Source organism: Maylandia zebra, linkage group LG14, assembly GCF_041146795.1.
Source record: "Maylandia zebra isolate NMK-2024a linkage group LG14, Mzebra_GT3a, whole genome shotgun sequence".
Classification (NCBI taxonomy): domain Eukaryota; kingdom Metazoa; phylum Chordata; class Actinopteri; order Cichliformes; family Cichlidae; genus Maylandia; species Maylandia zebra.
This window is the reverse complement of record NC_135180.1, coordinates 2,184,621-2,209,704: the sequence shown is the minus strand read 5'-3', so window position 1 is coordinate 2,209,704 and position 25,084 is coordinate 2,184,621. Positions and strand designations below refer to the sequence as shown.

General features: G+C 42.6%; 2 protein-coding genes across 2 annotated transcripts in view; both read left to right on the top strand.

Annotated features, from left to right (window-relative positions):
• Positions 1-6,045: 6,045 nt before the first annotated feature.
• Positions 6,046-8,515, top strand: tmem97 (transmembrane protein 97). Its single transcript, XM_004537973.4, has 3 exons — positions 6,046-6,241; positions 6,317-6,461; positions 8,051-8,515. Exons 1-3 carry the CDS (start codon positions 6,128-6,130, stop codon positions 8,323-8,325), a joined length of 534 nt encoding a protein of 177 aa, XP_004538030.2. The 5' UTR covers positions 6,046-6,127; the 3' UTR covers positions 8,326-8,515.
• Positions 8,516-10,020: 1,505 nt separating this feature from the next.
• The window catches only part of ulk2 (unc-51 like autophagy activating kinase 2), a 33,754-nt gene continuing 18,690 nt past the window's right edge, over positions 10,021-25,084 (top strand). Inside the window, exons 1-4 of the mRNA XM_004537972.6 lie at positions 10,021-11,145; positions 15,022-15,114; positions 15,298-15,339; positions 23,110-23,142. Coding sequence (XP_004538029.2) covers positions 11,056-11,145; positions 15,022-15,114; positions 15,298-15,339; positions 23,110-23,142 — 258 coding nt within the window. The 5' untranslated portion in view covers positions 10,021-11,055. The remainder of the gene's footprint in view (positions 11,146-15,021; positions 15,115-15,297; positions 15,340-23,109; positions 23,143-25,084) is intronic.

Here is a 25,084-nt window from a genome sequence, read left to right as displayed (position 1 = left end):
TTGTTTTTTCTTTTTTTTTTGCCTGTCCCGTTTGGCTCTTTTGCATCAGAATTGTTGTCTAAAGGCAAAGAAAGATGCCCAACAGATTTACTTTACCAAACTGACCATCCCAGCCTTGCCGTAATGGTCCATTTGATTCACCTTTTATTGTTTATTTTATTTTCACTTACTGAATACGGGACAGACTTGACTGGGGGAAAGAAGGGGAGAAAGAAAGAGGGAAAGAGAAACAGCTGAGAAGAGGGACGGGGGAGAAGGGCAAAAAACAAAAACCAACAGAACGGGCAGAGAAAAAAAAATGCATATATCGATCACCTGGATCACCTGCTGAGAAAGAAAAAAGAAAACAAGCAGAAGAGAACAAGAGTAATAGAATAAACAGCATCACAATGATATATGGGAATATGACAGTAAATACTAAATATTAAACATTATTGTGCAGCACATAAGATCAACAGAACACAGTGTGCTTTGAGGTAGGAGCCAAAAAGGGTGTAGTTTGTGGGTGTGATCACCCGTGTGTACACCTGTGAGCATGGACGCACTTGTTTTTTTTAAAAGGTTCCTTCATGTAATAATCTGCTAGAGGGTGTGGGGGGGCCACAGCCCCGTCCTCCAGGGCATGAAGCAGGTATGGAGGAGATCAAAACTCCAGACATCCAGAGGCCCCCAGAACACAAGAGACCAAGGAAGACCAACAGAGGGGCAGCCGCGCCACTGTCCCAGAAAGAGCTGAGGAGAGTCCCAGATGAGGGCTCACTCAGCAGCCGCGGAGCAGAAGCCAGGGGGAGTTGCAGTGACGCGCCCGTGAGCTCCGCCGGCAGCCAGCCGTGCCTGAGTGACCGAGCCCCAGGCCGAGAGGCCGGGGGCACCCCACCTCCGAAGGGGCCCGAGCGAGCCCCAGGCTCCAGGCCCCGATAAGTGGCTTGTTTTTGTTGATATGCAAATAAAATAAATATGATTTTTTTCCTATTACTTGAAAGGTGTAACAACAAGAGGAGCCGTTACTGGGTAGACTACCAATAGCATGTTTTCATAAGAGATTACTCACCTCTGTCTTTGTGGCAGAGGTGCAGAATCGGTCTGAAGGCGCTTCACTACCTGCTCACTAACTGGTGCAGAGGCTCAGGATTACCCAGCAGGGTAACAGTTTAGTAAGTGACCAGTTTGCAGTCAGTTTATCCAAACTCTGATGCTACTCCCCCCAGACGACCATAACAATGCACACTTGCTGCACATATTGAAGGATCTCTGGTTCTTTAGGAAACACAGCTTTCTCTTATACAGCCTGTGTGTTGGTCAACTTGTTGTCAGTGTGGACGACAAATACTTGCACATCATCATCTTGTCCCAGGATGAAAATGGGTTGTGCAGCTGTTCTCTTCCTCCTGAGGTTGGCCACCTTCACACTGAAAGGCAGATGACTTCTCCTGAACCAAATTATCCACCACTGTTCTGCACTTCTCCTCCTGCCCATCACTAACACATCCAACCCCTGCAGGTGGTGTCATGAACACATTGGTACGATTTCTGTGGAAATCATAAAATGGAAATTATTTTGAAATCACTGTGAGGCATAATTATTTACCTTTTCATTAACTCTTCTCCCTCTCGTGGATGTAGCTGATTTACACACTACACTGCCAAAAGTACTGACACATCCAAATTGTTGAATTCAGGCGTTCCAGTCACTCCCAGGAGCTCAGTGAATTCCAGTGATAGGGTTAGGGTGCAACAAATCCAGTCATGAAATTCCCAATATATTAAATATTCCACAGTCAGCTGTTAGTGGTATTATAACAAAGTGGAAGCGATTTGGAACCATAGCCACGAGTCAATTGGTGATTGGCCTCATCGGTGACAACGATGAGGCCGCCTACAGGGAGGAGGTGGATCGTCTGGCTGAGTGGTGCGACACAAACAACCTGCTGCTTAACACCGAGAAGACCAAGGAGCTCATCGTGGACTACAGGAAGAATGCTGACCCACATCCACCCATCCACATTAAGGGGACGGCTGTGGAGCGTGTGAGCAGCTTCAAGTTCCTGGGAGTCCACATCTCCGAGGATCTCACCTGGACGACCAACTGCTCCAAGCTGGTCAAGAAGGCTCACCAGCGCCTCTTCTTCTTGAGGACTCTGAGGAAGAACCACCTGTCCTCAGACATCCTGGTGAACTTCTATCGCTGCACCACAGAGAGCATCCTGACCAACTGTATAACAGTCTGGTACGGGAACTGCTCTGCCTCAGACCGGAAGGCGTTGCAGAGGGTCGTGAAAACTGCCCAGCGCATCGCCGGAGCACCACTTCCTGCCATAAAAGACATCTACAGGAAGCGGTGTCTGAAAAGGGCTGGGAAAATCATCAAAGACCCCAGTCACCCATCACATGGACTCTTCACCCTCCTGCCCTCTGGGAGGCGCCACAGGAGCCTCCGGACTAAGACCACCAGGTACCAGAACAGCTTCTTCCCCACAGCTGTCAGACTCCTGAACTCTGCCTCCTGACATCTGACCCACGTTAAACTCATGGACTGAACATACACACACCCACAATGGACAACTGTACCCTCAAACACAATAATAACATGGACTGAACCACCACTCACAACCACTAGCACTTTATATAGCCTCTGTAGGAATTATATCTCACTTATCTTAACTGCACTACTGTATAACTCTGTGTAAATAATCATTCTGTACATTCGATAATCTTTAATCCTACAACTGTTTACAACTTGCATAGTTCCCATTTCTGTATAACTGTATATCTCAGATTCTGTAAAGTTATTTATTTCATATTCTGTATAGTTTTTCATATTTATATCCTGTTCATAGCCTGTACATAGCTTGTACTCACTACAGCCTGTACATACTTATAGTTATAGAATATTCACAACATACTTCATAACGTGTACATTATAACATACCATAATAGACCCATTTCTGTAATATACTCACATATCTATATTATTGCTAATATATATTGTAATATATCTATATCACTAAGCACTTCTGGATGGATGCAAACTGCATTTCGTTGCCCTGTACCTGTGCATGTGCAATGACAATAAAGTTGAATTCTATTCTAATTCTATTCAAATGTACAGATAAGAGTAGTGGTCCCAAAACTGAACATTAGGGATTTTAGAAAGATGATCAGGCCATTCATTTTATGCATTGTTCTTGAGATTTCATTTGTGATCCCTCCTGTTATGTTGCAGGTCAGATCGACCCAGAACAGAAGAGATGTGAGAAAGTTGGCTTTCAACGTTTATGTAGCAACAGCTCATGTTTCACAGTATAAAATGGTTTTCTTCGGTACTACTCCTTTGACTTTACCACTATCTAGAGATCACTTCATAATTTTTCTAAGATAGCTGCAAGATACTTGTAACAAAACAAATTTCTTTCAAGAAAAACTGTTAATTCTGTAACTGGCTCCCAATAACATGATAGGTCTTCAATAAATTGCAAGAATAATTAAAATTGATGAATCGATCAATCCATCATCCAGTTATCCTTGTCAGGGTCTCAGGGGAAGCTGGAGCCTATCCCAGCTGTCTTAGGACGAGAGGTACTTCCTGGACAGGTCGCCAGTCTGTCGCAGGGCTAACACATAGACACAGACGACCATTCAAGTTCAAGTTCAACTTTATTGTCACTTCAACCATATACAGTTTAAAAATACACAGTGAGGCGAAACAACGTTCCTCCAGGAACCAAGGTGCTACAAGACAAGTTAGTGCAAAAATAATAATAATATATAATATATCTAGTAATAATATTGTGCAAAAGAGCATTTACAGGTTGGTGTGTGCGATGGTTTGGTGGTGTAGGTCAGTGTGTTTGCGCTTTGTGTTGGTTAGTCAGTCCAGTCTCAATGTTTTGAGGTATTTGAGTTAAGCTGAGTGATAATGTTAGTGTATGTGTGTGTGTTTATCAGTCAGTCCCTTTTTGCTGAGGAGACGGATGACTTGTGGAAAAAAGCTGTTGCACAGTCTGGATGTGCGTGCCCGAATGCTTCGGTACCTTTTTCCAGATGGCAGGAGTGTAAAGAGTGTGTGAGAGGGGTGTGTCCGATCAGCCACAATGCTGGTGGCTTTGCGAATGCAGCGTGTGGTGTAGATGTCCTCAATAGAGGGTAGAGAGACCCCGATGATCTTCTCTGCTGTTCCCACTATCCGCTGTAGGGTCTTGCGGTCTGATATGGCACAGCTCCCAAACCAGACAGTGATGCAACCGCTCAGGATGCTCTCAATAGTTCCTCTATAGAAGGTGGTCAGGATCGGTGGTGGAAGCCGGGCCTTTCTCAGTCTTCTCAGAAAGAAGAGACGCTGTTGGGCTTTCTTGTGCAGGGAGCTGGTGTTGAGGGACCAGCCGAGGTCCTTCTCCAGGTGTACACCCAGGAATTTGGTGCTGTCAACGATCTCCACAGAGGAGCCGTTGATGCTCAGCGGTGAGTGGTCGCCTCGTGTCCTCCTAAAGTCAACAACCATCTCTTTTGTCTTGTCAACATTCAGAGACAGGTTGTTGTCCTTACACCAGTCCGTTAGTCTCTGCACTTCCTCTCTGTTGAGGGAAGTGCAGGCTGAGGGTCGCAGATGCCAACAGACTTAATAAACTGATCCGTAAGGCCAGCAATGTTGTGGGGATGGAGCTGGACTCCCTCAAGGTGGTGTCGGAGAGGCGGATGCTGTCCAAGATAAAGACAATGTTGGATAACACCTCCCACCCACTCCATGACATGTTGGTCAGTCACAGGAGCTCGTTCAGTGAGAGACTGAGATTACCGAAAAGCACCACTGAACGACACAGGAAATCATTCCTGCCTGTGGCCATCTCCCTGTACAACGCATCCACTTAACACACTGTTTGCTGCTACAGCTACACATGTTTCTTTTCCAACTATTTATTTATGAGTGACTTATGTATGTATGTATGTATATATATGTATATATTGTACTATTCTTAGTTAGCGTATTGTCTGTCTTGTCTTAATGTTGGTTTATGTTGGTTTAAAATGGAGCACTGTAACAAAAAATAATAATTTCCCCCAGGGATCAATAAAGTATTCTGATTCTGATTATCTGTCATCACACATCTGCTTCCCAGCTGTTGCAGCTAATCTAAGCATTAAATCACTTCCACTTTCCCACACTGTCAAGCTGATTGTGACATCACTGGTCAGCCTTCATTCCCTGCACTTCAAAGCTCACTGCGCATCTGTCATTCTCCCCATCACCAGCTCTCACATGTCACTCAGGCTCCATTCAAGCCTCCATCTTCATCTCCACCACCAGCCTCTAGACTCCGGGGTGTCCTGCCCTGGTCCTAATTCGCATGGCCACTGGGATTCTGTTCTGCTGTGATGGGCTATCGGAGATTAACCACCAAATACCACAAACACACAGTTTTCATTCTAAGATGAGCTTTACCGCCAAGTATTGTCATATAGGAAAGGGGTTTTCTTCTGCACGTGGAAACTGGACGATTTGTCTCCAGATGTTTTTCACAGGAGGTTTTAGCTGGAAAACGGATCAAGAAAGCAGGATTACTAACAAGGTATAGGTAAGGCAGATAGAGAGGTTTAAATGGTTAATTATTCATCTGATTTCACATTGATCCGTGTGTTTGATTTAAGTGGACTCAGTTACTGAATTTTCTGACAGCTCTTCTGGCAGTTCTTCCACTGACTGAATAAAGTAGGTCTTAAGTATATTTGCAGTCATAAGTCAGAGACTGCACTCCGTTTATATTTAAATTTTTGTCTCATCTTTCCTTTGTTCGGATTCTGCTTTCTGAGTCTAAAATCTCTCCAAATAACAGAGCTATTACCACCAGCACAAAATTATCCTACATACTGGATCTTTTCTTAATGCTGTAATGAAAACTGTAAAATACTACTACTACTAATAATAATAATAATTCCTACATTCACGAGGAGCTCGTAAAGCGGCATGCGCATTCTCCACTGTGGGACGAATGGTGCGTTCAGGAACGCCCTCATGTCATTCTCGCTAGCCAATGGGATCCAGCCTGGGAACAGGCGTTTCAACGTTGCACTGCTTCCTCAGCGGACTTGGACCCCGTTTCTGCCGTTATGTGCACTGAGTAAGTCAGAGATCATGTCTCTCCGTGTGTTAGAACTAATCTTCTTCTTCTACTTCGCCACTCATATTCCGATCACATTATTTATTGACTTACAAGCTCTGCTGCCTGAACACGTGTACCCCCAACCGGTGAGTTACTTTAAATAAACACACGCACGCACGCACATTTCCAGCTACAACTTAATGCACACTTTTCCCCTCCAGCTGAAGGACCTTCTGAAATGGTACGCAGCCGACTTCAAAGACCCCATGGTGCTGGACCCCCCGGAGTGGTTCAAGTCCTTTGTTTTCTGCGAGGCTTTGCTTCAAACACCGTTTTTCCCCATTGCAGCGTACGCTTTTCTGAAAGGTCAGTTAACACGAAAAGTGGCTGGTTGAGCCAAACTTTACTAAAATCATCATAATAAATCAAAGCTACTCACCCACCCAGCCAACCGCGCACTTTCTCAGGTCAGCTGCTCTCCTAGTAGTGATGGGTCGTTCGCGAACGAAATGGCTCTTAGAGCCGACTCCTTGAAGTGAACGACGCGAGGTTTTTTTTTCTTTCTTTCTCTCTCCCTCTCTCTCGCACTTTTTTTTCTGCTTCACTCGAGCCTTGTGCTTTGCGCTGAGCAGAGGGGGGAGGGGCGGTAGTTACTCAGTAGCACAGGAACAGAGCGGGAGGGAGAGAGAGAGAGAGCAGGGACAACAACGTCACATTAGAAAGGTATAGTAATCATCCACAACTATTTTCAGTTGCAGATGATAAAGGATTCAGAAAGTTTATTCATGCAGGTCCATATGACAGAGAATATGCATCTTCTTTTTGTTTTCATATTTTAATTTATATTTAATTGTGTTGTGGTTTGCAGTGTTTTGTGTTGTTTCATTTTAAATTTGTTTAAAAAGAAAAAGCTGAAAATTTAAATAGTTAAAAGTTGAAATGTGAATAGTTGATTTTTGTATTATATGATTTATTTATTACATTTTATGTGGAGTGAATAAATAAAAGTATATTTACAGTGGCCCCTACAGACAAAGCACATACAAACTCCAAAACACGAAAAAATTCCAAAACACGTAAAAACTCAGAAGCACATAAAAACTCAAAACACGTACAAAAGACAACAGAAGTGCTCCAGGATGCTGGGCGCAGTGTTGAGCTTTTGTTACCTACTGGCTACACAAGCCAGCAAGTACCAACGACCGGATTTGGTGTGTGGTAGTAACAGGTAAATGAACTTTTTTTTTAATTATTTGAATATATACGAGTGCCTGTGTATAAATACACAAACAATACACACATGCTTTCAGTTGTGTAATTTAAGTGATCTAGTAGCTCTGCTTTGGAAGTTCAGTTCATGCTAGAAATGTGTTTTGGAGTTTGTACGTGGTTTGTCTCTAGGGGCCACCGCATATATTTATATATAAACATATAAATAAAACCACTTTTTTTTACGTTAGTAATTCCTTTTGTGCATAATTTTATATTATTGTTAATAATAAATTAATTAAAGCAACAAAACAACCCGAAGATCCGGCCGGAGCCGAAAGAGCCGGCTCTTTTTAGTGAGCCGAACCGAAAGAGCCGGATCTCTAAAAAGAGCCGGAAATCCCATCACTATCTCCTAGTAGGACAGAGACGCTGGTCAAAGGTGACCTCTGTCGGCCTTTATGTTGCCTTACCATCAGACATCTACTGCCTCAAGTGTTTGTAACCAAACTGCAGCTCAGCCAGGGGCGTTTCCAGGAAATGACCAAGAACCAGTGAGGGTGGAGAAAATGTCACCCGGGCCACCACCACACTGTATTATACACACAAATAATAAAGATGAAGGGAATTGAATTTTCTGTGCTTGTTGGAAACAAACAAAACGTCTGCATTGCCTTGGATGATTCACAGACTTGGCGTCACAGGTTTTCTGTGTCTTACGTCCTTTCTCCCAATCGCTCAAACAGGTGGTTGTAAGTGGATCCGGATTCCTGCCATTGTGTATTCCACACACGTGGCCACCACATTGATCCCAATCCTCGCCCACATCCTCTTCTATCAGTTCCCTCTGAAACCCAATCCTGGTCCTCAGACTGTCCAGGAGCGCTGGTTGCTAGTCTCCATATATGCACCATACCTGTTGGTGCCTGTGCTGCTCCTCCTCACCATGCTGATGTCCTCGACATACAACGCCTCCTCTAAGCCTGGGAACGTGTCAGCCAAGGCCAAGAAGAAGAACTGAAGTGCCACAAGACAATATTATCTAATTTACTGTGATTTTAAGAGATCTTTTTCTACATTTGTGAATGTATGAACATGTATGTGTAAGTCTGTGTGAGTCACACCGTTTATCAGGAAGAAGCTGCCGTCGTGAACCATCCGGAACTGTCACTTTTAATGTTGACCTTTCAATAAAATCCATATTATTGTGATTTTTGTTCTGATGTTTCTCTTTGGGTTTAGACATACCCCTATCTAAATGATCTAGCTTCTCTGTTTCAGGAGGCTTAAGCCCATCCTTTGTACTATATCTCTGCCTTATACAGGAACATAAACCATTTTGGGTTTTTTTTGTTTTGTTTTTTTGGTGGGGGTGGGGTGAGGGGTGCTTATTAAACCTCATCTTCTTATTGGTGCTGTCAGAGAGGCTAGTGTAAGATACAGGTACATGTGAAACTTCCAGTCAGGATGTTTGTTTTTGAACACTTAATAATTAGACAACAGATCATCTTCACTGGGAGTCTAATTGACATTTCTCATTTTAAAGGAGTCAAAGTAGAAGATGAGCCTGCAGTAATACTGCAGTAATGATATTATATACAGATATAATGATGTAGAAATTAAATAGAAAGGCAGACTTTGTTTACTGTTGTGACTTTTAGCTATTTAAACATCCTTAATGAGAAATCTATACATGTCACCTTTCTTCAAGCCAAACACTCAGGAGTGGTGCGTCACATGTAGATAAAGGGATAAGCTGTATTTGTTCGTGGAAATGCTTTGTCATCAAAGAGTTTAAACAAACTCTTGTTTTATCTCTTATATTGATTTTCTTGTCAGCTGTTGATCTTACAGTTGTTTTAAGTCGATTAAAAATGTGCTCTTTTGCCCACTGACCCTGCACATACATTTGAACATCTCCCGTATCACACTGTTCGGATACAGTCAGCTAGATAAAAGGCTCCACTAAGTGAACGTTTCTTTCAGTAATTCAAGTTGTTCTTATTATTAATCTTTTATGGCGTCTGTTTGGCTGTGTTTTTACAGCGCACCTCCACGTCTCCAGGCTCTCTTCCTGGAAGGGTGGAGGCTCGCCTTCACCTCCTTCACAGAAGGGATTCTGGGTGTGTGTGCCAGTCCTTAGTTACAAAAGACATTTTTTTTAAGTTGTTGCACAAGTTAAAATGTCCACTCAGCTTTGTCCTTTTACTGCTATTTTTCCCAGCCCCAGAGGGTGTAGACTTTAAACACTAAGCAAGACAAGATGTGTCGTTAATAACAGTGTATGTATTATTTTGCTGACAAACGGTGGTTTTTCCCCTCTTTTAAATATATTTGCTGTCATATTGTATAGTTACATATAGTTAGATGTTTAATTAACCCCCTTCTCACACAACTTTTGTTGTTTAACCATTGTTAAAATATCCATTGTTTCACGTTTAAATAGGATATATGTAAAAAAACACTAATAAAATATATGAGCTACATGTGTTAAAGGCAACATCCTCCTCCTTCACCCCTAATTTCCCAGAATTCATTGTGATCATTTTTTAAAAATAAGAATATCAACTAGAGTTAAACTAAACAGCCATCAAACATCGTTGATAAAATGTATCGTTTTATCGCTGTGAGTCTTATTTGTACGAACAGTCCTAGACTGCCGGGACTAACCTTTGCAGCGGAAGGAAGGGTCTATGTTGGCCTTCGCGGACGGAGAGACTATAAAAGGAAATATGGCACTAAGTTTCTGTATTGTTTAAGTCAACGGCAGAGTAGGCGGCTCTGCTGTATTTTGAGAAGTGACAGCACTGTACGGGGGTTTAAATACTGCACAGTATATGTACAGGCAGACTTACAGTCGTTGCGTTTGGAAGCAGATTTAATCGAAGGTGACAGTTACTTCCAGAGGCAGCGTTAGCTGTCCTGCCAGACTCGACGACGAAGGAAACAACGAAGTGTTTTTGTTATTTACACGGATGAAATTTATACTAACCGGGGAGACGTCTGTGTTTTTCCAACAGCTCTTATGGACCTGGGCTTGCTGTCGAAGAAGACAGATAATAGGGACTAACAGTCCTGTGTTGATGTTTTACGCTAACATGGTCTGTGTATTAGCTCCCTGATGCTGGCTAGCTTCATAGGTTGCTACAGCTTGTATGTTTTAGCTTGAGTCTGGATTTATTGTCAAGTATCGGGACAGGTATCCTTACGTTCTTATACTTCTTAGTATGTTCCTAGGCGCTGTTTACATGACGCTTGGTATAGCCAAAGGACTATATCACTGTCAGGCTAACAGATAGCTCAGTGTCTGCATCTGCAAGATTGGCATCATGTAGACTGTCCCTCTGAACGGGTTAGGTGACCAGGACACGCAATGTGCTAGTGAGCGTCCTTAGAGTGCTTTGCAAAGCTGGATTGAAGCTACTGAACTAGGTGAACGAGTGACAGCTGGCACGGATATAGTTTAGCTCAGACTGAGTTAGCCATGCTTAAACTCGTCCGTTGTGTGTGATATTGCAAACATCCCAGCCTGCTTGGAGGGCATGTGAATGCATCATGTCCTGGCTGCATCTCTTATTTATGCAATAACGCACACCAGAGCAGCCTGTCATGAAATAATTCCGCAGTGCAAGAAGCAGCAGCACCATCAGGACTCAGTCGATAGCTTGCCCTGGGATTTTTTTTCCTCTAAAGAGGACAGCGTCATCCAAGGATAACCAACTGTGCCCAGCTGGACCATCGGTCATTCACAATGGAAACTGTGGGAGATTTTGAGTACAGCAGAAAAGATCTGGTTGGACATGGAGCCTTTGCTGTGGTGTTCAAAGGAAGACACAGGAAGGTAAATAAATCAGTTGCACATTTGCATCCCCTCCTTTACTTCATCTTGCAGGGAAAGGGAGAGCGAGCAGACAACTCGTTTGGAAATCTGGGTCAGTCAGTAGAACTGGGGACTGCTGCTCTGCAGCACTATATCACCCTTTTTTGTGGGGAAAGATAATATTTTCAAGCACTTTCATAACTAAACCCCTGCATCCTGGCTGATGTAATGTGGAGTCATGCTGTGACAGGTGATTATGGTGCCATTTCACCGGCCTGATGGGAGGTGCATGAGTGCATTTATGCTATTTCGTTCATTCATGATCGAGATGAGTCAGGCAGCTGTGAATGACTTGCTGACGTACTAAGGCAGGAGGGAGCATGGGGGGTGCAGTGTTTTTCCTTTTGCCTTTTTAAGCAGAAGAGCTTTACTTATGTAAGAGCTGCACAACATTCATTCACACTGAACCACAGAGAGATCATTAAGCTCAGAAAGTGGATTAAATTGCTAACATTTCCCGGAGTGGGGCTTTCCGTGACAGAAGAAGCTTAGGATGGGGTGGGTTTATATATGTGTGACAGAGATGCAGGCCATGACATCACGGTGGCCCAGTGCTACTGGTGTGAAACAGATGGTCCTGAATTCCTGAACTGAAGCTGCATCAGAGCATCCCCGGAGTCAAGCTTCTATCTCACTGTGACAATCGATTACCAGCTCAGAGCCTGGAAACTCTGAAACATATGTGTCTGTGTAAACAATTCCTGTGTGTGGTCACATGCTTCCATGTCAGGTTAAAACAGACCTGGCATGTGATCAGTGTGTTTACTATTTTAGTCCCATCATCTGCACTCTGTTTAGCCTATTTATAGGATTGTGTGGGCTCACAGGCGCAGGACAGTTAGAGGCACCTGGATGCATCAGACCTAATGGATTGATTCATTCCTCGGGCGGTGTTGGATGTTGCATATGGTCTCATGTTGCACTGAAATATCAATTTATTATGCAGAGTCTGTTCACAGATAAGATAGACCGGGGGCTAGTTTGAGAAATGTCTTTTGGCTTCTGTGGGTAATTCCCCCTCGAACTTTGAAACAACAAATGTCGGAAAAGAAATAAATGTATTTGGTGTGAATATCACACTTTTTCACTTTGTGTTTTATTCCTAGACTTTATATAAATGATGTAACAACTGTGACATCGCCCACTGGTTTTGGACTGCATTTAAGACCCTCAACATTGTCTCTGCTGCCCTGTTGTTGTTGTGTTTTTTTTTTTCAGATAGAAATGACCATATTTGGACTGTTGGGTGGAGAGCTATGTTATCAGCTATTGCTAGCAAGTCAATAGGAACAGTTCAGCCAGCCCAGTTAGTGGCAATGAGGTGACAGATATATGACTGCTGTATTTTTTGAGGCGAATGAATATAATATACATTACACCAAATATGTTATCACCTTAGAAACTACCAAAATCAAATTCTTTCTGGTATTTAATGCAAAACAAGCACCCCCTCCTTTCAAAAATAAAGGGGTAATTTTCCTCACCCAAAGTGGGTCTGTAGGGGAGGACTGTGCAAGTCAGCGCTACCGGTCTGTATAGATAAGACAGTGAGTTGTTTACCTGATTTTTCTGGCCAAATGATAAACAAAGGTTCATTTTATTTTATGTGAAATACGACTTAAATGTATAAAAAATAAAATTAAGATTAAATTCTGTAAATCTGTAATTGCAGTTTTCCTTTGGGGCCATGCTGTGGGTGTGATTTTGTTTAACTCATGTTAGAATGATGCAGAATTGTTACATTTTAAAAATGCTTTCTTAACTTTTCATAATAATATAACAAATTATAATATTTTCTCAATGCAAGTTTTATTCTTTGAAACATGAATCGTAGAGATGTATTCATAACCACTGGTTTTAATTGACTGGATGTTGATCTACCCAATGTTTTCAGGACAAGGACATTTCAAATTCTATTTGTCACGTACACAGTCATACACAGTACGATATGCAGTGAAATGCTTAGACAACTGCTCGTGACCTAAAGAAAAAAAGGAAAAGGCTATGAATAAGATAGGAAATAAATATGAAAAATTAAAAAGGGTAAATTTAACTAGGAAGGAATAAAATATAAAAAATTAAGGTTAGAAATGAAATAACTGTACAACACAAATTATAATGAAGGGTAAATTTAACTGGGAAAGAATAAGATAAAATATATAAATTAAAGTTGAAAATAAAATAACTGTACAACAAAATACACAATATAGAAATATATAAGAATGTATGAAGGTATATATATATATTTTTTTATATTATACGCGCGCACACACACACACACACACACAATAACAGCAGCTGTACAAGTATTAACTGGAAATGAAGAATATAGTGACCAGTGTTGTGCGATCCACATCATGTCTTGTGCAGTGCAAATATGCTTAAAGTGATTTTAAACTTTGTGTACAATGAGTGGCTCGCATAAGCTATGAAGAGCACTGCTCACAGTGCTCTGGTCCTACTTTCAGCTGTCCAGTCTCACCTTCAGCTATATCTGGTTGCAGTGTTATTGACTATAATCTCTTTGATGCTCACAGGTCTGTAATCAGCTGTGATTCATAAATGAGATAATGCTTTATCCTGGAAAATGAACACGTGCTTCTGTCGCGCTCAACAGGGCAAATCTGGTGACTCCACCTTTTCATAACTCTTATGTGGCAATTAGCTAGGTTTGAGCAAATACATTTCCTTTATATTGTACAATAAAGGCATCCTGATCCAAGAGCTCATCTGGAAACAAGATATTGCTCTAACAGTCATCTGAGCGCCTTGTCACTGAGTGCAGAACCTTGCTGTCAGAAAGCCAGTTGACCCGGTGTCACTGGGACAGCTAAAATTTCCTTCGTCCTTCACGAGAACTTGTCCACTGCAGTGCCAACAGCATTTTGCATGTGCTAGAAAAATCAAAGCCATATCAGTTTAATTTTGAAGTGTAAATTCACATCAATGATCAGATGTAACCTTAGATTTTGGAGAAAAATAAAATCTAGAGTTTTTGATGTGTGGCAGAATGGGGTTAGGGTTGCCATCATTGATGAGGACCTGGAAATCAGGGGGATAAATTTGGCTGCTCTTGCCTTTAAAGTTAATGGACTGATTAGATTGCTGTCTGTAAGTCTCATGCCTTCTTTGTGGTTCATGCTGACTCATCGGCACGGTGTAGGGTATAGAAAATACACTTGTATGAGTGTTTGTGACAGGGTGAATGAGGCTTGTATTAAACAGTGCTCAGTGTAGAACACCATGCAAACATTCGGTCAGTTAGACAGAAGTTGATGTTAAAGATTCCCAGTGTGGTTCGAAGACTTCTAGGGCATCCTGTAAACACAGATTGATTGGGCTGAGCTTATGACCTCACGTACATATTGCTATTGTGCTCAGACTGTCCGTTATCTCTCTTTCACCTCCACCTCCAGTCTTGATCTTACATGATAAAGTCTGTTACCTTAGCGTGCCTCGTCTAAAACCGAGGCAGTGTTTGCTAAGACTGAATAATAAAACACTCTGGTAGAGCTTTATCACACACTAAATCCCACATGTGTGTTTCTGTTGGGCTGTCTCCGAGGTATATTGATCACAATACGAGTTGGCCAGGATGTTACGGGTTTCAGGTCAACAAAAATATTTCCTGAGTGAAAGGATGGTTGCCTCTAGCCACAACTAACTCATGCACTTTCTCTATTGGTTTTAAGTGGTCAGCCTGCAGCGTCAAGGAACTCAAAACCTCAAGAGGAAACGTATGAGTGGCAGCATTAAAAATTCAATCTGAACTGTTGTGCAGGAACATCCTTGTTAACTTCTCACGTGATCTGTTTCCTCTTGTTTTGTGTTGTGTAGAAGACTGATTGGGAGGTGGCCATCAAAAGCATTAACAAGAAGAACCTGTCCAAGTCCCAGATCCTTCTTGGGAAGGAAATCAAAATCTTGAAGGTGAGCATGACCCTGAATTTAATTCCCTCCTTTTTTCCTCTTTACTGGAGTCGACTCGACTTGAGCGTGCACCTTATAAAATCCGGCCCAGATAGAAACATGAATGAAAGTGACCCGATTAACTTCCGTAGGCTAGTTGATGCTCCTGCTAATGCTTTTCACTTTTCTGCTCTTTTTGCTCAGGAGCTGCAGCATGAAAACATTGTGGCACTTTATGATGTCCAGGTAAGTTTGGGAATCTTTTAAAGTAATGTACGTCTTTAGTGTTTGATTTAATTTTAGTATGCAGCTTCTTTAACTACTGTTTCATCGTTTGTTTGTGTCTGAGAGGATGAGCTTCTAAAGTCCGTGGTAGAAAAACAGAAATTTTCAAAATGAACCTTCATCCAAAAAGATCACCAAGCGTAAGAATATGTTCAGCTAGCCTAACCTGGGATTGGCTATGGTTCAATGCACAGGCAGTACGTGAAAGCTGGATGAAGCCATATTAAAGTTACACATTGGTTTACTGTTATTTCAAGCTGCCAGCATTTTGGCCATACGTTTAAACGGATGTGATTGAATGATATTGTAGAGGTGCGGATTATCAGGCTGCGCTGGCAGTATACTTATCCGTTGGTAAGTTAGAAATGAACATTTGTTAGCATGTTATGGACATAATTCAAATGTATGTTGCTAAATAATGTGAAAGTAAAATGTAAATATATCCTCAAACATGAGTCACATCTGCAGCTGTTGTGATTGTGAGATCAGCAGCAACTGTCTCTGATAGCTATGATAACATGTTATATGAATTTCAAAAAAGAAATGATAATGTTGTTGTTCAGTGCCACATATAGCATAAGTCATGGACGCTTAGGATGATGAACGGGTGACACTAAACTGTGATGATGCCGTAGATCTTTTGTGCCAACGAGATCACGCACGCTGTCCTGGTTATCACACCGCTATCTTAATCACTTTATTTGGGATCTCTGAGTATTAAGAGCTGAGCAGCAGCTTGTCTTCTTAATCTGATAACTTTGGCACAACTAGTCAGAATTTATCTTAGTGAAGGGATCATTAAGGAATGTTTAAATAAATAAAAATACTTTGGTTAAAAAATTATTTTATTGCATTAGTCACTTGGTCTTGTTGTTTTGCCGTACATAGGCTTTCCTAGATGGGAATATTGATGACAAACTTAGAGGCAGCTGAATATTGTTACAAAGTGTATGTGGTTTTTGTCCATCCACAAACATGTTTGCGGGCGTTCATGCGCCGGCGTACGCCCTCGGCCTCGCTACTGCCACAGATGCAGTTTCTGCTGGAAACGCTGAGTCTGTGGGTAAACTTGTCTGTGTTTCTAGACATGAGTGAACTCAAGCAAAACTCCTAGTGAGGGTAAAAAATCTGATTCTGAACTCGCCTGCTTTACTCTGATCTCAGCTGTTGGCATTAACAAAGCAGCTCAAGTTCACAAACTAAGCCTGTTAACCTCCTTAAATGTGTCAAAGTGCATTAGTGTTATATGATGGTGTTAAAACCGTTAACTCTGACAAACACAATAAAAGCTTCCAGAATTCCTGAATACAATCTGGCGGCCATGTGACTAATTACCCAGAGTGCTTTGCAGTTACAGTTAAGTAAGTCTATCATTTTGGCCTTTTCTATGGCTCACATGCACATCGAGCTTGATGTGAAAATGTTGTTATATGCATTTCTAAGAGTAGATCACAGCACCACAAGAAACTAGTCGTAATATGTTGCAGTCAAATTAGTAGAAAAGTGTTTTAATCTGAAAGGCCAACCTGTCAGTGCAGTCAGTCTGCTGCTGAGCTGCCCATGTTCACGTTAGGAGGAAAACAAAAACTTTAGCTTACTTGTGTAACCCCGGTTCTCAGAGTAGCATGACTGCAATGTCTCACTATTGGATGCGCCTCCCTGCGTATTCCTCAAAAGCATTTATCTCATTCCGCCAATCCTGATTGGCTGGTGAAGGCGACGGCCATGTCGGGCAGAGCCATCCACCCTTAACTAGCTTGCGCTATTACACGGTGGTTATTCAAAAACCTCTTCTCGCTTCGGAGCAAATCTTAAACTTAGCTAGCTAGCTTAACTGTCCACAGACAGGAGTGTTAGCTGTTTCCCGTCGCCAGGCGCTTGCTACCTTTGCTCATCTCTCCTGAACCCGGATCTTCACCACAGATCGGGCATCATACCATTTACCTCCGGTTAGATCCCCTTTAGACCTAACAATTATACATTCATTGTTAGTTAGTGGTGCTGGTTTCAGTCATTAAGGAAATGTACTGTTTATATGATTGGGGAAACCTGCTGTCAGCTGAGGCTGAAGAAGAAGTCACTTAGAAAACACTACGTCCAGAAGGACGGGGTCAGCGTTTGTGGATTTCTTTACCTGGACGAGCGTGCGTCGAGACTGGAGTCAGGAGAGCCTTTGATTGTATTTTTCAAAGCTGTCTGTCTGTAGTGTTTAGCAGTGGTTGAGCCGTAGATAATGTTGTGATGCATTAATGATGGAGTTAGTTTCCTACACAGACTGTTGTTCACTGATGGTGGGTGTGAGAGAGGCTGTTCTGCATTTACTCCACACATGTTAAACAAATGTTTGATTTTGAATTTTTTAAAGGCAGAAAACTTGCAGTCACGAATAAATGACGTGATTTACTCCACTTTGCTGATGTCTGTCACAAGGCGAGCGCACAGTAGGAAAGTTCTGACAAGAATGCTGAAAAACCCGTTCTTCAAACTGCTATGTTGTTTATATCCTCTGTTATATTGGTTCATATCAGCAAGCAGTAAAAAGGTTCTGTTTAGATGTCCAGAATTGGCTGTAATACCATAACTACTAATTTACCACTTCAAATGTGATGGTGAAGCACATCCCACATAGCAATGGTACTTCCTGTGTTTGCGTAAGCCTCCCTCTGGGATCCTGCTGGTCAGCCTTTCCACCGGTCCACTCCTCCCACCATGTCCTCATCCCTTCATCACCCGTCCACTCTCCTGCTGATGTAATAGATCTCTTCCACAAGCAAGTGGCTGAGGAACCCATTAGTCAGGGTGCGTTTCCAGCAGGGATGAGATGTTCAAGTTTCTGAGTTTCATATTTAATCAGGTGTTTGGGGGGAGAAATGGTTACATCATGAGAAAATAAGAGACTCACATAAAAGAGAAGGCACACAAAAAGTCGTGGTTGGTAGAGGTCAGTGAAATTATGAGATCATCCCACTGATACTTGACTTTAGTGTGCAAATCTGTTTATCATACTGACAGAATTGGGGTTTAAAGAACCCAAACCCAACATGATGTTTGTGGCATGAGATGAGATACTGCTGCTGTTTTTGGCTTAAAAGCATTTTAGTCACTCCCAGCACTCTTTCAGTTGTGTGGTTGCAGTTCCTTTGTACTCGTACACTTTGGGTCGTGATTTTGTTTACCTGAGCTCTGTCACCTCTTGCTTGCATGTCTGAGACGGTCACCAAGCTTTGCCTGTCACCGCTTCAGGCACAGTGTCTCCGTGTCTTTTCTTAGCAGCTGCATCTTTTTTTACTGTCCCTTTAGTGTTCCCTGTGCTAGCAGAACAATGCTGCGTGGCAGGCTGGGCTCCCTTGGCGGTTATCTGTACTGTCTGGTGTATTACAAGCCTGGCAGCTGTCACTTCCCATTATTTATACGTGATATATATTTCACTTTACCCCCCAGCTCCCCCACTTGACCTGTTCCCAGCTCTATTAGCTGTTGTTTGAAGCATGTGTTGTATGTATAGGCTTACCAGACACAACAGGAAATGTGACCCAAACCAACTTGTGCAACCGTCCTAGCCGCTGTATTAGGAGCATGGAGCAGAGATTTTCTGCTTCTTATGGTTCCACTACCTTAATATTTCATCCCAAGCCCACAAAGCAAACTGGCAACAAAGCTGGTTTTACATTACTGTGGCAATCCTGTATGAGCTGGAACTGCAGAACATTGTGAGTGATAACAGTACACACAGTGACCTACTGCTTTTTTCAGTAGGGTCATTTGGAAAATGCTAGCTCGATGGTCAGTGAAAATTTAGATGTGGAGATCAAGCGATTCTAGCTCACAGTGCTGTTTGTGTTCACACTGCTTTGGATCTTTATGAGCACCATACAGATCATGTGCTTGTTACTACACACTTAGTAGAACAGCTTACATCCCTGTGTATGTTACATGTGTTCACTCAGCATCCACACTTTGACGAGGGACTATATTAACGTACAGCGTGGCATCTCAGCACTTCTCGTGCTAGTTGCTGATGGCACAGAACAGTCACAGTTCTTTCATGTTTTTCTCTGCTGATTTTCACTCTGGTCATACTGTAGAATCTAAATAAACTTCTACATATCTTTGGAAACCTCTACATACACTAGAGTGTGCTAGCTTTTTTGGATGCAGTGAGTCACAGATGTACACAGATGCACCAGCAGCCTCTCAGAATAGCTGTGTGCTGACAGAAGACCGTGTAGCTGGATGTAGGAGTCTGCACCTTTGAAAGATTGCAGGTCCTTGGGACCAGAGCTGTAGTTTGGAGGAGCTCTGTTCATTTGCTGTGTTTAATGACAGCCTCAAGCACACAGCTGATTGGCTTACAGTCCTTGTCCTCTGCACTGTTGATGTTAAGCGTTCTGCAGCAGCGTGAGGTAGCCTGGTCTAATTATAAGGTGTCCCGTGTCAGGCTCCTGGTTCCTTCTCCTCTCTAACGCTGCCGCCACCACAGATTTGCTATTTGGATTCTTATCGATGGATGGATGGATGGATGCATAATAATGGCTGATTTCATGGTTTCACTGAATTCCTTCTCGTCAAATGAGAAACAAGACGACTCAGAGAAAATGTGCTCAGTCAACAAAAAGTTGATTGTTGTTCTCAGCACATAAGAATGATGTCCAACTGAGTAATTCCTGCCTCCTGACAAAGATTTGAATTTTATTATTGAAAGTTCTACAAAAGGCTAATAACTGGACACTGAGCAGATCAACATGATTAAAGCAGGACAGGTTCTGACTGGTGTTAAACAGAGGAAGACAGGTTTTTGGTTATTGAGAAAGCTGCTCCTAGGAACGTTGTGTGCTTGTTCAAGGAGGGTCCCTCCAGCCTGACATGTGTAAAAACATCTGGTATAGGGGCTGTTTTAAGGAGCAAGAGGCACATTTCCTCTTAGCTGCTGTTTTAGAGCTCGTTTGAGTTTTCCTAGAAAATCGTCCTGTGTCTACATTCTTTTTGCACAGCTTTGCTTTCCAGACATTTAACTGGGTAGAAGATCAGAGGAAATCACTGTGGCTGCTCATTGGAGCACACAAACATATGCCCAGTCATCTGCTTAGAACATGTACATGTGTCTGTTTAATCACCACGTAAGCATGAGCGCACACAGTCACATGATGTTCAGTACACATGTTGCATAAGAAGCTGACTGAAGGTCTCAAGCCACAAAATACAAGCCTGTGAAACTGTGGGTACTGTGTGCCAGACTGTCTTGGCCCTTAATAAAAGTGTATTATTGGCCTTTTTGTTGTACATGCACTGACCTGTTGCAGTCAAGTGTATATTGATGTATGAGTGAACTGGCATATCTGCGTAATGACGCGATGTTTCTCTTCCTGCGAAATGATAAACATCCTGTCCTGTGTATCTGTGACTGAGCAGCTGTGATGGTCAACAAGTGATCCTGAGTTATTGTTCTAAACACATCATTAGTTGTTTTTTTGTTTTGCTCCCTGCTGTCACTTACACAAGCCATCTGTCGCGTTGTTCTCCCGTTGGTCAAACGTAGGCTTTTCTCGGAGCTGAGTTCCCTTGAATTATTCCAGTCTTTGTGAAGAACCTGTCTCCTGACCTCCCGCTTCACCGTGCACCCCTGCCCTCTTCGGTTTGACCTTTCCCCATCCCCCATATAGTTACATAACCGTGCACTCCTGGAGTTGGCATGATGTAATAGTGGAACAGCTAACCAGGCAGTATCTTGTTTTGGCTCACATTGACTCATTGCAGTCCAAAGTATTTTTGCATTCATGTGAATGTGCTCAGCGCCCATGTATTGTGTCGTCAGTTATCATGTGAAGCAGCCAGCCAGCTGAGTTGCTTGTAAAACGGCTTCTAAGTGCTATGTGTGTGTGACATGGCTATGATGTGAGAGGAGGAGAGAGTCTATTTATGTCATAGTTGTTTTGGAAATTTTGTGCTGGAAGGCGATGTTTTTGGAGCCCAGCCCAATCCACCCATCAAAATCCAAAGTTCACCCGTGTTTACATCAGAAGCAGCCAGTGTGTGTGAACGGTACATTCTAGAAATCATTTATAAATGGTCAGAGATTGTCACTTTTATAACTGTGAGCTGCTACTTCCTCTAAGCTCTCACAGACAGAGGCTGCCCTATGTGCAGTCGTCACCACCTGCCTCTTGAAATTCATGTTGTTTCTTACCAATGGGCAACGCGCCGAAACCGAAGCAACTGCTGCAGCCAGAGACGGTAACGTGTGAAGGGCCCGAATCGTCATGGATAAAACGGATCAATCCCCAGGCAACAGCTTCACTCCCTGCTGTTTGCTAACCTCTGCTTTCTGTGGATGCTCAAACTTGTTTGTGTAAGAGTGTTATTTAGTCATGTCTGCTTCATAACTAACCTCAGTGTCTCTGAGGTTAGTTATGAAGTGGGCTTTGTGATGTGACTCTTCTTTCACTTCCCCCTCTTCAAGATTACGACCACATTATGTAATCCCTCCTACTTCACACACCAAGAATGGATTCGGCTGTCCCATCTCCCTCCAACATCTGCCCCAGCTGGTGAAATCATTGGTATGGAGTTGGAAAGGATTACTTAAGAGCTACCTAGAAGACACAAAACACCAAAGCCATTTATGTCGGGGTCACACACATCAGCTGACTTACATGGTGTCACCGTGCTACAGCGAGTAGTCGTGTTTGTTGTGTGGCTCGATAAGCGGAGTGAATCTCATGAAATGCTAGAGAAGAGTTTGTGCGTGTGGTGCACTAAAGTTGTGTTGTGACTGAAATTGAGCCTCAGGGCCTGATCTGTGTTTAGATGAATTTGATACATTGGCACTCACAATTTTATGGCTCTAAAGAACAGAACATATAAGACGCCACAACGTTGAGTTAAAATGTTGTTACTTACGAAGGACAAACAGAAACAAAAAAGATGGCTGCCCATATGGCTAAACAAACAAAAGAGGAGGAAAACCCAGAGTCAACCACACAGTGGGCCGTTGGACTGAGGCTGCTCCTCTAAACTAGTTTAGATAAACCAAACTGAAAACAGGAGTGCTGGTAACCGTCAACTCATCCTGTACTTAAACTAAGCTAACAGCAACAGAAAGATAAAGCCGCTGCTGATGGAGGTCAGTGGGAACGACCACCGTGCTGTCTTATGTGGTTAGGCTTCACCAACCAATCAGCACTAAGAATAAGTCAGTGAGAGCGCAGGTTAATAAGAGCAATGCACTGCGGTCACATGATCAAAGGATGAAACAGTGCAGAGACTTTTACAGATGATTTTAATCATTGGAAGCTACTAAACAGAAGCGTCATCATGCAAATATAATCATTTGACCTGTTCATCTCAGTTATGTCCACTAATTGGTTTCCATAGTCACCCCTTTACTTTCATCTGCCGCTCGTGCGTGACGTCAGCAGCTTGGCAACGGGTCAAAATTTCCCTCAGAAGTTGGCAACAACGTTTTCTCAGTTTCCAAGTCGAGTGGGCATTCTGGTGAACGTTCCCATTCAGAACGATGTTGCAGATTATTCTAACATCACGTACATGCATAGTAAGATGGAAGTAATAAAAATGCAGGTTCAGAAAAAGCCAGGTCTGTTATAAATGGCATCTGCAAGTAGTTTGGGTACGTTGTGTTTTCTCCAGTGGCTGTTTTGTCGTGTGTGTTTGGAGCTGACAGCTGCTGCAGGATAAATGGCTGCTGTAACAGATTCTGTGTCTCCTCTTTTCCAGGAAACGCCCAACTTTGTTTTCCTGGTCATGGAGGTAAGTATAGAAACATGACACTGTAGATAGTTGGAACATACGTGTTTTTTAAACACAGTAATGATTTATGGCCAGATGTCAGCATGTGCTCTTTCCCTCTGTGCTGGCGTAGGCTTCACTAATGTTCTGTTGTTGCTGCCTTTTTTTCTCTTAACCTCCTGATGACCTCACTCTGTACACGGTCTCCAACTTTCTGCACTTGTGTTGCAACACTCGGCTGGCTGCAGGATAGAAAACAAACCATCTCAGGGTTCTCTCTGACAACAAGCCTCTTTTCTAAGAATCAGATCTGCCTTGGCTTAAAATCTTGCTTTGGAGTTTTTAGGACATTACATTGTTAGAAACGTGACTTTGTTTGTCCTACAGCGAGGTTACATTACTCTGAGGATGTTGACATAACAGTTTTGTCGTCCATTTTCTTCCGCTTATCCGGGGCCGGGTCGCGGGGGCAGCAGCCCAAGCAGAGAAGCCCAGACCTCCCTCTCCCCAGCCACCTCCTCCAGCTTGTCTGGGGGTTTGTCATCATATGTATGAAAATTTTCAGAGCTGGCACTAGCTGAAGATTGGTGGAGCTTTGCTAATTAATTCTTATGGATATATTTCCAACTTCCATCCTTAAGAAGGAATAAGCACCACCGGATCATCAGGCCCTCGCTGGAATGTTAAGTATGAACTTGCCCTGGCCAAATTGGAGCTGTGCCCTCGTGTTTTGTTTGGGTGGAGAAACCTCGTCTTGTTCTGGTATTGGAAACATTAACCATAGGCCCCAAGCAAATGTGCCAGATGCAGTCCCAATGAAGAGAGCATTGTATTCACTGAACCCCGAGTCTGGAGGGGATAATATAAACAGTGAAGCTGTTAGAACACTGAATATTTCTTTGTTCATTCAGCAGCAGACATATCTTTGAAAACTGCTCTGGTATATTTATATTAGTGTTTTTTGTTTGTCTTTTAAAAGACCTGCCTACACAGATGAAACAAATAAAAGCATCTGTGTAAGCGATACAGGCGACATGACTGATGCTCATCAAATGAACAAATAAAGTTCTACAGTTTGAATGTCAACTGACCAAAATCCACCAGTGCAAGTCTCTCTATAGAGTTGGTTTGTGATATGTTTACCTTCATTAGCACATGGTGCTTGTTGTTGTTACACTAAAGCGTTTGAGTGCATATTTTAGATGTTTTTAGACCCAGGCTTCAGTTGTTAGGTTGGCCAGTGTATGGAATTGTTACGTTACATTAATTACATCGTATACTTTGTTGGGATTAAAGTAAAAGGAGATAAGAACTACTAAATAAGTTTAAAAACCATACTAGCCTTATGTTGTTCAGCTGATATCTAGTCACAGATAGTCATGGTTAACCAAGTTGCCCATCTCTCTCTTCCAGTAGTAATGGCTGATGACTTTTCTGGTTGAAATCCAGCTTTCCATTCAGAAAACAAACAGCCTCTGGAAGCGCAGGATCTTCCCACAGTCGAGTTTACACTTATGATGATTTGAGAGTCAAGTCAACTAAACCCCTGTGGGGTATTTCAGGACAATGTTAGTCTGTGAAGCTCCACTGAACATGATGTAAAGTCAGCCCCTGTTTATCCTCTGCTGGAGGCAAGCCAATTGCTTTAAAATGCGTTATGGGTTGGCTTCCACTGTTACAGCATCAAGATGCAGCTTTTCGAAGGATTGTGTCATCCCTCCACTACAGATCAGAGCAGGGAAGCTTTTTGATCACCAACCGTCTGTACCTGGAGCTCACAGATTAAATGGAAGCAGATCCTAGATCAGTTTTTTTCTCAGCTTTTCTCATAACAGAGTATTATAGCCCTTTCCTTTAACTCACGGCTGCAGTCTCATCTGCCCCTTCTTCTTTTCACTCATGAGAAATCATTTCTCTCAAGTGGAGTTGTCAGCACTGGTAACCTTTAAGACATTTAGCAGGT